The 13,127-nt window shown below is 42.0% G+C and overlaps 2 protein-coding genes across 3 annotated transcripts; both read right to left on the bottom strand.

Annotated features, from left to right (window-relative positions):
• Window positions 1-784: 784 nt before the first annotated feature.
• Window positions 785-4,580, bottom strand: LOC118313497 (uncharacterized protein C22orf15). Its single transcript, XM_035638978.2, has 5 exons — window positions 3,484-4,580; window positions 3,104-3,190; window positions 2,261-2,383; window positions 1,752-1,826; window positions 785-1,586 (listed from the first exon to the last, which is right to left on the bottom strand). Exons 1-5 carry the CDS (start codon window positions 3,506-3,508, stop codon window positions 1,450-1,452), a joined length of 447 nt encoding a protein of 148 aa, XP_035494871.1. The 5' UTR covers window positions 3,509-4,580; the 3' UTR covers window positions 785-1,449.
• Window positions 4,581-4,713: 133 nt separating this feature from the next.
• Window positions 4,714-12,904, bottom strand: adora2aa (adenosine A2a receptor a). Of its 2 annotated transcripts, XM_035638977.2 has the most exons (4): window positions 12,570-12,904; window positions 8,377-9,059; window positions 5,809-6,785; window positions 4,714-5,486 (listed from the first exon to the last, which is right to left on the bottom strand). In XM_035638977.2, the coding sequence occupies exons 2-4, from the start codon at window positions 8,712-8,714 to the stop codon at window positions 5,482-5,484; spliced, it is 1,320 nt and encodes a 439-aa protein (XP_035494870.1). In that variant the 5' UTR covers window positions 8,715-9,059; window positions 12,570-12,904; the 3' UTR covers window positions 4,714-5,481. The 2 variants fall into 2 exon arrangements, with proteins under 2 accessions (XP_035494870.1, XP_035494869.1); XM_035638976.2 differs by having other exon boundaries at window positions 4,714-6,785; window positions 12,570-12,903.
• Window positions 12,905-13,127: the final 223 nt, after the last annotated feature.

Raw genomic sequence — 13,127 nt, 5'->3', positions numbered from 1 at the left:
TATGACTGCCGTTATCCTAAGTCTCTCGTTGGCCAATAACCAGATCACGTGTCGTTAATGACGTGTCAACACGTACAAATATAACGTTTTATCACGGCAAGAAAAGCCATCTTGACACGTTTTTACGTCTTGACACGTCCGTTTTTGACGTGCGGAGGCGCATTTTCTAAGACGATATTTGCGCTTTTGGCTTTCCATACGGTGCAGTAGCCACATGTGGTCTTCACACAAAAACATTTTTAAACACACAACAAAGTAAATGATTAATTCATTCGTGGTGAAAACAAACCGACAAAGGTCTCCTCCACCAACAGTGAGTCTTTCGACGTACTGCATCGAAATTATATTTGTAATTATTAATTTTAAATTAGTTTCTCGTAAAGATCGTCTGAGGGAAGTTAAAATATAGCAATAACAAAATACTGTACCATCACAAATTTACATTGTGCTTGTTGGAATTACAGAAGCAGCTTTTCCCAAAGCTGAATGGTTTGTCATTAACACTGTGCTACAGCCCTGGCTCCACATGTTTACATATCCTCATGTTGCAGTGTTTGCCACGTGTCATGCTATCTTTTCTTTATGCAATTCATCGACTTTCACCTATAGAGACATACAATTATAAACAGTGTGAATTGCGTTGTTGCAGTTATTAAAAATGTCTTTCTATTATTTTGTTACTGCTACTCTAACAAATTCATACTTACTACACTCACCATGTCCGAATCTAAAGTGAATCCTACTCACAGCTGGTCACAGCTCACATTGAAAAGTAACCACACAGCTGGTTCACTCATTTATTCAAACAAGTCCTTAATGCAGGATGTATGTCAGTTAACATATCTAACCCCTGGCAGGTCTCAGGGGTCTCCCCTCACTCATGCATCATATTCCTTATTGTTAAATGTGTGCTGAGGAAATCACAATCAAAAAATATGTTTTCTTTCTATAGACTCACACCTACAACAAATGTGCCAACACTGGTCCGTCTACAATATTAATACAGTGTAACACAACAAGCCTATGCACAATGCCACAACAGAAAATCCATAATGTAATGTTATTTTTCCTGATGAGTACTTTCCCTGTTAATTTATTTTAATTTTCTTCATCCCATAGTTGTTGTACCTGGTCAACGTCTGGATACACAGGCTTCTGATATTGAGTTTACACATCAATTTGTCCGCTATAGAGAAATGTCAATAATAATAATGATAATAATAATACATCTTTGAGTGTTACTGTGGATGTAATCTAAACAAACATCCTGTTTGAGAACATCCGTCCTCAAACATCCTCTAATACAGGACCACCTACAACCCAGTTGGCAACAAAGATTGTTAAAATAGGAAACATACATTTGCCAAAGATATATCCCAGATTACTTAATCACTAACACAAAAAAGTGACTGAAGAATTCAGACATAAAAAGTGTGTAGTGACTCATTACTACATTTTATGGCTCCTGTTATTTGCGGCACCATTCTTGCTCCTGGTTTGGTTGGCAGTTAGGCTCCTCTGTTTCCATCTTCCTCTGATCTGTCTGTCTTGCTCCTTTTGGGGGTTTGACAGTTTCCTCAACAACTCTACACCAGAAGAGATGACAAACAGAAACTGTTGTATGTTTTGTGTGAAGATTTTCTTCAAATTGCGGGCATGGGTTTAACCAACAGGAGGCCCCAGAGAGCCATTTTAAGTCTGCTGGTCTATCAGTAAGAGTTCCTCCACTGTGATGGGTGTATTTACTGTACCTGTTAATTCTGGATGACTCTGGCTATAGTTGTTTAAGAGAGAAACATATTTACGAGCCCCAGTATCATCATCGCCTGAAGGGAAGTAAAGTCATGAATATTAATATGTGATATGACAGGGTCACAAAACTATTTTAAAATATACTTTTTGTTACTGTAGAATACAAATCATAAGTAAAAACTATTGTGTCTTCCAAAATCAAATTATGATACAATTTATAAAACCTTTTGTTATTTCATATATACTTATTTATATACTGAAGAACCACTTTAGGGTTGGACATGAGCATGATAATCATATTGTCAGTCAAACATTAATGCTACGTCTGAAACTTTAAAAAGCACCATAGTTTGTGCCGTCACTTATCATTATTGACCTTTTTCCAATTCTAATCTAAACTTGGAATCAAACTATTCAGGCCAGAGATATTATATTGCATTTATTTTATGTCTTATGTATTTGTGCATTTGAAGTTCTCCTGATGAATGGATCGAGTAGACAGACTTACGGCAGACGCGCAGGAGGACGTAGTATTGTCTCTGTGCCAGGATGCTGCTGGCCAGAGACACGCTGTGCTGCCTCGCCTCTAAGTTCATCACTGAGCCACTGCTGTCCATCAAGTCCACACACTCTGCAGAAATAATTATGTGCATTGTTTTTTATTTCTTCCAGCATAATCACGTCAGAAAGAATGACTGTGGCTGAATGTAATGAGTGTAGTGACTTGTCAGCCAATAAATCAATAATTTATGAAAATGATAATGTCGCCTGAGGGGTGTTGATTCAACCTTATGATCCTTTTGTAGGTTGCAGTAGGTGTGCAACAGGCACCAACAGGTGTTTCTGTTCTTTTTGTTTTATAGATAATTAGTTGGACATAATATTAAAAACAATGTATTAGACTTGGTTCTATCTATCTATCTATCTATCTATCTATCTATCTGTCTATCTAATGTTGAATGACTGCTATGGAGCACTGAGCTTCTGGTTCAGCAATTATTGATAGCCGGTGATTGACTGGATTGAGAGGAAAGAATAGAAAAATTTTAAAAATGCCCTGTTAAATGACTTGGTGATCCTTTTTTTATACCCATGGGAGCCCAGAGAACTTCCACCATTGAATAAGAGCAAATCTGAGGAGGACAAAACCCAGGGCAAGCTAAGTCTGGGAGGCACTCGCAGCTCATGGTGGAACAATGTAAATTAACAAATGGATGTAATATAAAACGCTTAATAGAAACTTCTTAAAAAATCTGCCTGAAATTAATAAAAAAAAAGTCAAAAAGAAAGATTTTGTGTGACCCCAATCTCAGTGGAAATGAATGACGCAGCATTCCACTAAAGTATTCACCATTCAAGTCCAGACTGCACGTCTGCTTCAAATGACGAGTGAAGTTTATCAGCTTACAGTTGAGATTGAACATTTCCATCCTGCTGTCTGTCAAGACATTGAAAACAATACAGATACAACATTTCACATTAAAACTTGAACTTTTTTCATTTATTACTTGTACACAAATTATTTCTCCCTCTCAGGAATATACTCTCTCAAAATTAAAGCGGTTCACAATGAACACTGACTGCTAAAAGAAAGCAACCAACAACGGCCATATTAATTACATTTTCAGATAGATGAAGACACTTCATCAACGGCCACATTAATTATAACCTTTTCCTCTACTTAAAAAATGCACACAGAAATACTGTAAATTATCCATGGACTTTACTGACCTCCAAACAGGATAGTGACAAACATGTTCTGGTCCTGGCTGCAGTGAAGCTCCACTGATGCTGCCACTACCTGCAGTCTGAAGCAGCTGTTTACTCCAAAGAGTCCAGAGGGCCGAACAAGCTTGGACTGGACACAGTGCAAATACAGCGGCTGTTAAATCTGTGTTGTGGTCCACACTTTGAGACAAAGACGTGGCTTGAGGGTTGTAAGGTTTTAGGGGCCTTTATTATGTAGAGATGGTAAATACACACACACACACATGCACGCACGCACGCACCCACACACACACACAAACACACACACACACACACACACACACACACACACAGACACACACACACACACAGACGTTGCATCCTCCTCTTTTTCTTCCACTTTTCAAAAGCAAAGCCTTAAAAAAAGAGAGGACAAGGGCCGACTGTTGCTCGTATCCATGGAGCCTGTACACAGACAAAGACCGGCTCTGGACTTTTACAGCTCCTTGTTAGACAGTGATGTCAAGACTGACTGAAAAAAAAGAGGTTTTATTGTATTCCACAGCACATTGGAACTAATATGTTTAATAGCACAACACTGTTCTGCTGAGTTCCAATCCAGGGATTGATTCTGGAGCTAAGCGAGGCAGCCAAAGTTTACAACTCAGTTTGCAAGAAAAACCATCCCCACCACAGAACGTTCTCATTTTCCTATGTTTCGGGTAAGGTAATGTTTGGGAAGCTGCATATTTAATGTAGGGATAAGCATGGTATCAATCTTTTCATCAATTTTCAAAAATAGATAGGAAAACATTTATGGCTCTTTTGAACAATTGACGATCGAGTTTTCTCAGTGGGATAGCATCGAATTTTGAATCATAACCTTGCAAGGATCCAGCTGAGGGGACAAGATGTTGCCACAGAGTACAACAGCAGAGCACAAAGACTTGGTAGGTCTCTGTGGTGAATCTTTTTAAAAAGCATTCAAGACCCCAGGGGAAGCTTTCAAAAAGAAGGCTCTGAGCCCTGTAACCTGAACTCCCAAGGGGACTGCAATAAAAGCTGGGAAAATAAAGACCTCCAAAGATAGTTTGACTGCTTAACTAACTATTTCCCAGAATGAGCCAACCAGAAATGTGGACTTTTGATAAGAAACATGAGCTGGTCTGCTGAAAAGTTTATACATCTACTGAATAATGCAAGGGAACCTTTTATGGCCACTGCTGGATGCAAATACAGTAAGTAGACTTTGAAAACATGAAACGATTTTATTTAAAGACAGACTTTGTGCCAATATCATTGTGAATACAAAGAAGGTGATAGCTGCACTGGACTGAGGAACAATTCATCAGGAAAACAGAAACTGAAAAAATCTTTCATCAGTTTGATTTAAGTTTTAAATGTAATAATGTATAATCCTTATCAAATTATAACCCCATCATTCATTAAAACACCTCAGAGGTCAACATGAACATTTACATTTCCTTCAATTTAACTTGAATCAAGTCACATTGTCACACTGAGCAAACACAAGGCTACAAATCTGCATCACATTACCAACTTTGAGGCTAATGCTTTCAACAGTGTGAAACTTTACGCTGCTACTGGAACATGTACAGTCCTTGATTTTTTTTTTTTTGTCCAATTACAAAAAAAACCAAACCAAAATATAATCAGAACCCATTCATTTCTGTTGGGAGTGCTCGCAAATAGCTGTGGAAATTATAATGCAAAAGAATGAGGCTGAAAAGTGGAAAAAAATCCTTAACTTCATGCATTAACTTTGCTGTGCAGGTTGGTGGTGCTGTCTGTGCACCAACTGCCTCAGGATGGGCTTAAGCTAAAAATGGCACATGTGATTTTGCACTTCTGCTTAATAAATAACTCTCAGTCTTTATATCCACATCCCTTAAAATTTAAAAATATGCATGCATCAATAATTTAATGTTAAGTTTGTCTCCAGCCTAAGGTCCATTCACATTAGAAGTGGCAGGATTTGCTCACTCTCTACGGCGTGTTCTTTCAACCTGCAATTAAACAAAGAGGGACATTAGGAGAGTTAGAAGTGGCGCAGTGGATTTAAACCACCTTGGGTCAATATGAAGCAGAACAGCCTCTTTGGGAAACTAGCAGTGCTCACAGACTCATGGTTTGAATTACATTGTGGAGACAGTTTTATGTGGTGAACAGATTTAAGTTATCTCAGTGATATTCGTTATCCTCTATCTGTTCACAGTGCTCCCATTTCCATTGTGGATCGGGACTTATCCTGATCTTTTGACAGTAGCTGCTGGCTCCCGTATATTAATCAAAACCCCCTCGTGCGTCAGGATACATTTGCTGCCTCACCACAGTAGCTCTTGCTGCCCTGTTGGTTGAACAGCGATGTGCCGTGGTCCTTATCCTCTGTGACTTCTGGTCCACTACAGTCATGCTGCTGCTCCGCATTTTGTAGATGATGATCCACTGGGATCCGATTCTGTCTCAGGTCTTGCAATGCACACAGCTCCATCTTAGGACAGTGGGAGATGATGGCTGACAGAGCGGGGCGGGATACCACCAAGAGTCCTTCCCCTATAGGAGAGATGTGTGTTGGGCAGCAGCAGAAGCTTTCACAGCTACTGCTGCTGCTGTACTCAGTGAAAAGTTGAAGGCTGAGGCCGTTTGCCTTGAGTCTGATAGAGTCTGTGATGCTGTTGTGAGTGGAGTTGCGCTTACTGCTGCCATTCTCAAACAGCTCCTGCCGGCCCAGTATGTGGCGCCGGATAATCCTTCGGAAAGTTTGCCGGAACTCCCGGATTCGGTAGGCATAGATGAAGGGGTTGACCACAGAGTTAGCGTGAGAGAGGATTATGGCCACATACATGATCCAGGCTGGAGGACGCTGACACTGAGGACAGAACAGGGTGAAGCAGTTGATGATGTGTAACGGCAGCCAGCAGACTACAAACAGCCCGACAATGATGGCCAGAGACTTGGCAGCCTGCACCTCCTTCTGCAGCGTGGTACGCGACTTCTCCCCGTGAACTGCTTTCACCTCGATCAGCTTGAGCTGGTGACGAGTGGCCATGAAGATGCGCAGGTAGATGGCCAGCATCAGCAGTAGAGGAATCAGTACGCAGGCAAAAAAGTTGAAGTAGACCATATATTCCATGACCACCACCTCCTCAAACAGGCACTTCATCAGGCCGAGCGGGCAGGTGCTGTTGACCCCCACAGGCAGCTTGTGCCAGCCCATCATCGGGGTCAGACCGATGATGATGGATAGAATCCAGCAGATGGCGATGATGCCTCGAGCCCGCTGGCCTGTCACCAAACCATTGTACCTGGGGAGGGAGGTGACCAAAACATCAATCATGAGCTGTGTCTGTCAGCTCAAAACTCAGAGAGTCACTGGTCTTTTTTCCCCAAAAGCATAGCCCTACAAAAATGATCCATAGTTGTTATAAATGAGCTTCCAAAATTTATCTCATGTTAGATACAAAAGTCATACATGACATCAATGATATTTTGTATACAGTGCATGAATTTCTTGACTTATTAATAATTGGCTCATCTGATTGTTCCGTGGAAGCTCTTCTCAGCCCGGAACTAAAACAGAAAGGATAAACAAATAAAGCCTTTCAGGACTCCTCAAAGGGAGAGTCTATTTTGAGTTCGCCTGTAGCACAGTGTGGGAGAGCAGCTGAGATATTTGGCCTGTTTCTATTACATTCTTAAGATGTTAAAGTGCAAAGGTTAATGCTGCACAAACAGCAACCCCCCCCCCCCCCCCCCCCCCCCCCCCCCCACCCCACCCCACCCCCCCACCCCCTCCCATCAGGGATGCAGAAAAAAACGCAGACAAACCCTCACGTATCTCTAGCAGGAGGGGGGGCCTGTGTGAGAAAACAGGCAGCCCGGCGGATCTCGATGGGGCTCTGAGGCTGAATATTTTAGCACGATGAGGTTTAAGCTACAGCATCACTGCCGGTCAGCATGTCACCAGGTGACAGGTTTCGAGGCTGTCGACCTAACCCCTGTGGCATATCTGAGCTGGCGTTCAACATAAACAGCCTGACGAGCATAAGGTTTTTACAGTTAAGTCAGAAAGTCAGATTACACAGGGGTTTACAAGAGGGTCTCATAGTCTGTATAAGCAATTAGAGCAATATTCATTCGATTGCTCTTGAGGGACCTGGTCTCCAGGGAGACGCCATTTCTGGACACACTTCAGATGAGATGTCTTTGCTGATAGTCTGAAATGAATTATGGAGTTTTAATGTGAGACCCTCGCTGCCTGGGATTAAGAAACAGATTAGACAAAACAAAGAAAAAAACAGTTATGGCACATTTTAAAAGTGTTCCTTTTGTTTAAAGTAATAATGCATTTTACGTTCTTGTTTTGTTTGCTAAATCATCTTATAGTTAAAATGTCATATACTAATGCTTCATAGATCAGTTATTAATTAAACTATTCAGAGCAATGGTTGCGATGTTGCGCATAATCTCTTTGGTGGTTTTTAACATCTCTGTTTAGTAACAACAATGTCATTATAAATGTGTAACCAGCCCAGCTCTGGTCTGCAGCCATCAATATAAATATAACATTATTCTCGAATCTGCATGGTACATGTTGATATATACACAAATATTGGTTCAGGGATTCTTCACAACCCAGTGACACGAAAGCAGTTGTTATTAGATAGATAGATAGATAGATAGACACTTTATTCATCCCAAGCTGGGAAATTCCGGATGTTAACAGCTCATGACTGATCTGCAAAGCATTAGTTAAAGATTCACTAAAAAAACAAGAACCACTTGTTAATTATAGATTGTATCTAATCAGAAAGTGGAACCAGACCTTTTTGTTTCTCTCTAACTGATATCTAACTAACACAAAGTCTTCAGAGTGGTGTCCTTTGGTTCACTGACCTGAGTGGTATCTTGATTGCAATGTAACGGTCGATGGCGATGGCCAGCAGGCTGAAGATGGAGCTCTGGGTGAGAACCAGCACGAAGCAGGCGATGAAGAGGCAGCCGTAGAAGTTGGAGCAGAAGCCGATACTGATGACGATGGCGAAAGGGATGGCCAGGACGCCAACGGCTATGTCAGCCACCGCCAGCGACACCACGAAGAAATTGGTGATGCTCTGCAGGTTGCTGTTGAGGCACACGGCCCAGCAGACCAGGACATTGCCCAGCACGGAGAACACAGCAATCAGCAGTTCCAGGATGATGTAGAAGACGGAGGCGATGGGGTCTTCTGGCATGGTGAGACAAACGGCGAGGTCACTGACGAGGAGGGAGCAGACCTCGCCTCAACCACCATAGCTGCAGCCTGGCAGCCTCCCCACCTCCAGCACCGTCGGAAACATCCACCAGATTCTCCGAGCAGCTCGAGCAGCACTTCCACCTGCTCAGCTCCAACAGCTGATGGAAAGGTTTGTTCAGTTGCAGTAAAATCGGCTATTCCTCCTCCGTCCAGACCAAGACGACAGTCGCCTCCGTTCACTCCTGGTAAAAAACTCCCGTCCTCTCCCTGCAGGTCCGTCTCCTCAGCATCTCCGAGGCTGAGATGATATGCCGACAACACAAACCTCTGGAACACTATGTGGCTGGAGGGTTAGAAAAGAGGTGCAGTTCGTGAAAAAAGAGGAAGTCAATCAAGGAAGTGAATTAAAGCAGACACACATCATCAGACCTTTTCTATTAAATGTATTGTACCAGAGTTAGATTTGAGGCTCATTTTCATCTGCAGTCCCTTGGCAGGTCCCAATTAAAACAGTCGCACAAAGACAGAATATCACTAAACAAATTAGACAAACAAGACTGGATAACTAATAGACAGTACACACACACACACACACACACACTTTCAGCTGTCAGACTCACAGCTCTCATTTAGAAAACCACAGTATAATTTTTCATTTGGAAAAATTACACTACTTCCACACTCCCTCAGTACTAAATGACAAAAAGTCTGACAAGAAGCACCTGTTTGCTGACAAGAATGAACTTAAAGGGTGAATGTCGTTTATGTCGTGTTGGTAGATTGTTTTTAAGAATAAAAGCTTTTTACCTCTTTTTTGACCAAAAAAAAAAAAATACTCATCTGAGGAGACCTCTTAAGAATAATCAGTGTTTTCCATGGCTGCTGTTCAGAGACAAGAGGAGAGCACACGCCCTCGGAGGCATGTGTTGCCATGACGGAATCATGAATCATGGATTTACTGTAGGTGGGTGGCACGGCGGGGCAGTGGTTTATACTGTCGCCTCGCATCAGAAGGTTCTGGGGCTTTTTCTGGGGCGTAACTGTGAGGGTACCTCCCAAAGACCATATACATATAAGAGACTCCAAATTCCCCATAGGTGGGAGTGTTGGTCGATTGTTGCCCAACTTTAGCAGGATTGGCTCATGATCCGCTTACCCACCCACCTCGCCACCCTTGCAGGATAAGTGCTCTAGATAATAGATGGATGGACGGACGGATGAATGGATGGATGAATATGTTTAAGTCACAGTACAGGTTTTTTTTTTTTCACCATTTGCAGCTTGTTGTGTAATCTAAAACTGCATCATTTCTTCAGTTGTAGTGGAGGGATTTTTACTGCCATGCTTCATCTGTGGGGGTAATTGTTGGAAGTCTCATAAATAGGACTCCTGGTCTCTTCTCAATTAGCGCATGACATGGTAGCGAGTTAAAAGCCGTGGCCTTGAGGGTACGAGGGCTTCACACATAGTAATCTGCTGTTTTTGTGGCACGGAATTCCCTCAGAGGCAATGTTGCTTGAGGTTACACAGAGTTTTAGGAGATAATAGCTGTGCTGGAACACAGAGGCCTTTGCTCTCCCGGTCAGGGGTTTTCCGTTCGGGTCAGATGATACCAATACCAAAGATTTGTTATTTCGAGGATGTTAGATACCGAGAACTTTTTCTTGTTTGTTATATTTTACTTGCGAATTACATTGTCGTTGGTCTCTAGGCCCTTGTCAGGCCCATTTGTCTTGATGCCGTGGAGTTCAGTGTTATATTGCAGTGTATTATAAAGTTTTATGCAGTGGCGGTGCATCCAAAACAAAAATCCCCCAGGGACAGCAGTGGAAATAATGAATCTCTGAAGAATACGACAGCAATGCGTCATGACATAAAAACCTATCCTGAGATGAAATGATGGAACACTTAAGAGAAACTTTAGGGATTAAGAGTGAAACATGGGGTAATTTGTAATTTCTTATGGACAGGCTCTGATTTGCATTGGCCGTGCATTTTGCTGAGAAACTGAAATTTAAAAGTGTCTTTGTAGTCCAATACATGTGTTTTGTGAAAGTAGTAAGTGGATCACTGACTGAAATACTGTTACCGTTACATGTCTATTAACATTTGAGTGAATTTATCCACAACCCTGCCGGAGAACACCAAGAAAACAAATCACTTTATTGCTCTACCGCTGCCGTGCAGAGGAAGCAAAAGCGGAACAAGCCAAACAAACCCACAGCTTCCTGATAACAGACACTGTCACTGTGCGGAGCTGATGTTCGCTCAGAGTGAGAACATGGCTGCTTGCACAGAGATAAGACTCTTCTAGCAAGCGCAGCAAGATTCTGTCCATGAGCCAAGCACTGATGGACAGATAAGAATACAGGACCTGCAACGAGGCCCTGATCATTTGGTATCATATTATATTTCGGAGACGTAGACCAAATTTTTCCCCCCCATAAATGATTTTGAGTTTAAAATATGTCTTTTCATGTTTCCACATTTTTTTTTTCTATTTTCCATCTGTAGGCCTTCTTCTTGTATTTCTGTGCATTCATCTTTTTTTCTAATCTTAAGATGCCCTCTTCATCTACTGGTCTGTTGCAGACCTAAATGAAACTTGTTTTGCTCTGGGCTCAGTCTGGATTTGGTCTGGACCAACTTAAGTCCTGTTTGATTTAAACATTCCTAAACCTGACTTTAACACAAACAGGTTTTCTATGCGAATAAACATTTGAACATGAAGATGCAGTGAAAGCTATAAAACAAAGCTTTAACACCAACTCGCCTCTGGCTCTGAGGGACACTGGAAGTTCCGGGTTTATAATGTGTCCATCCATCACCACATCACATCAGCAACTCACACAACACAAGAGCAAATCGCCACAACACAACAGCAAATGACACAACGCAACAGAAATTCGCCACAACACAACAGCATTGGTGAGACTGAAACGGAAAGGGTAGGTACGTATTGGACACTGATCCTCTTCCTGATTGTTCGATTGATAACGCAGTGAGGGCAATACATATTGTAGCTCCTATCTTTATATGTTTCTCTAGACACAGTACCATTCCCCTTTACCACCGATGGAGAAACTGCGAACGTTACCTTAAGCATTGTAAATGACAGACAGTGCGACCAATCAGGAAGAGGATCAGTGTCCGATACGTAGCTACCCTTTCCGTTTCAGTGTCACCCATGCTGTTGAGTTGTGTCATTTGCTGTTGTGTTGTGGCGATTTGCTGTCGTGTTGTGTGAGTTGCTGCTGTGGTTTGCACTTCAGGGCCACCGTAGAAACTATATCAATTAAGTAAAATGTAAAAATTGCAACATTCTTGTTGCATTGAATCTTCAGTCCCTGTTTATTAGAGTCAAATTGGTCAGAAATCAGCATTCACAGCCTCATTATCTCATTCATCATAGGTTATCTGGGGACACAACTGCATCATCCACCTAGGAGGCTGGATCTCATGAGACACTGTGCCCACATGGTTTTACATGATGTTTATGTTGGATTTGATGTGAACACAGGTAGTATATACTGTAGGCTTAGAAGAGGAAGACGTGACATTACAACCCGAAAATACCATGGCACGACCGGGACTCTATGGAGCCACTGTCAAGAAGCACCCAGCTGTGGGAATGCTGTGGGGACAGTGACTGTACTGAACCTTGTTCGCTCTCATCCCTGCGGGGGTTCGGTATGGTTGTTCTGCTACACACACAAGGTCCATTGCACAGTCTGAACAAACTGACGTGTTACGTGTAGAAAATGTGTAAATGATAAATACATTCCAACATGCAAAATCTAATTTTCTCGTGTTACGCAGACTTTCAAACCTTATCTCAGATCAAATCACTCACCCTTTTTTCTTGGTGGGCAGACACAATGTAGATTTCCAACCCCCCCAAAAAAATAAATATAAAAAAAAAAAAAAAAAGGTGATAAAGGTGATGAAACTTCCTCAAATGACAAAACCGCCTGTGTTCGGTTTATTACGATACTTTAGTCCGGCAATTTAAAAAGCACAATGATCAGGTCTGATCGATGCGTCCGGCTTCAGTTGGAAAAAATGACAGGTTCTTTAGTGATTGACTTCAGAAACATGAGGCTGGCTCTTTTTCATCCCTCTGATACAGACTAAGACGCACACAAACACACACACACACACAAAGACACTCCTCCCTCATAAACCATATTCAGACTGATGGTTTGTGACTGTTTCCTCTCCGGGGGCGGACCTATTGGAAGGCTGCTGTGTGCACAGATGAGTCTGTCGACATTATTACATACGTTATCAAACGTGACGTCTGCTTCGACAGACCAATGAGTCAACTTGTCAAGTTTATCTGAAACATTTTCTTACACTGTAGGCCAAATATGACTCAGTGCCACAACCTTGTCAACATCGCCACATTGTG

This window comes from Scophthalmus maximus, chromosome 3 (genome assembly GCF_022379125.1).
Source record: "Scophthalmus maximus strain ysfricsl-2021 chromosome 3, ASM2237912v1, whole genome shotgun sequence".
In the NCBI taxonomy this organism is placed as follows: Eukaryota; Metazoa; Chordata; class Actinopteri; order Pleuronectiformes; family Scophthalmidae; genus Scophthalmus; species Scophthalmus maximus.
This window is presented reverse-complemented; position numbering and strand designations above follow the sequence as displayed.

Bases quoted from the DNA above. Each gene is read 5' to 3' on its own strand.
- LOC118313497 (XM_035638978.2), bottom strand. From the start codon at position 3,508: ATGTTTGTCACTATCCTGTTTGGAG. The intron at 3,191-3,483 runs GTCAGTAAAGTC...ATGTCTTGACAG, and splicing joins TGTCACTATCCTGTTTGGAG to ACAGCAGGATGGAAATGTTC. The intron at 2,384-3,103 runs GTGAATACTTTA...TTATTTCTGCAG, and splicing joins GTGCAGTCTGGACTTGAATG to AGTGTGTGGACTTGATGGAC.
- adora2aa (XM_035638976.2), bottom strand. From the start codon at position 8,714: ATGCCAGAAGACCCCATCGCCTCCGTCTTCTACATCATCCTGGAACTG. The intron at 6,786-8,376 runs GTCAGTGAACCA...CTCCCTCCCCAG, and splicing joins GCAATCAAGATACCACTCAG to GTACAATGGTTTGGTGACAG.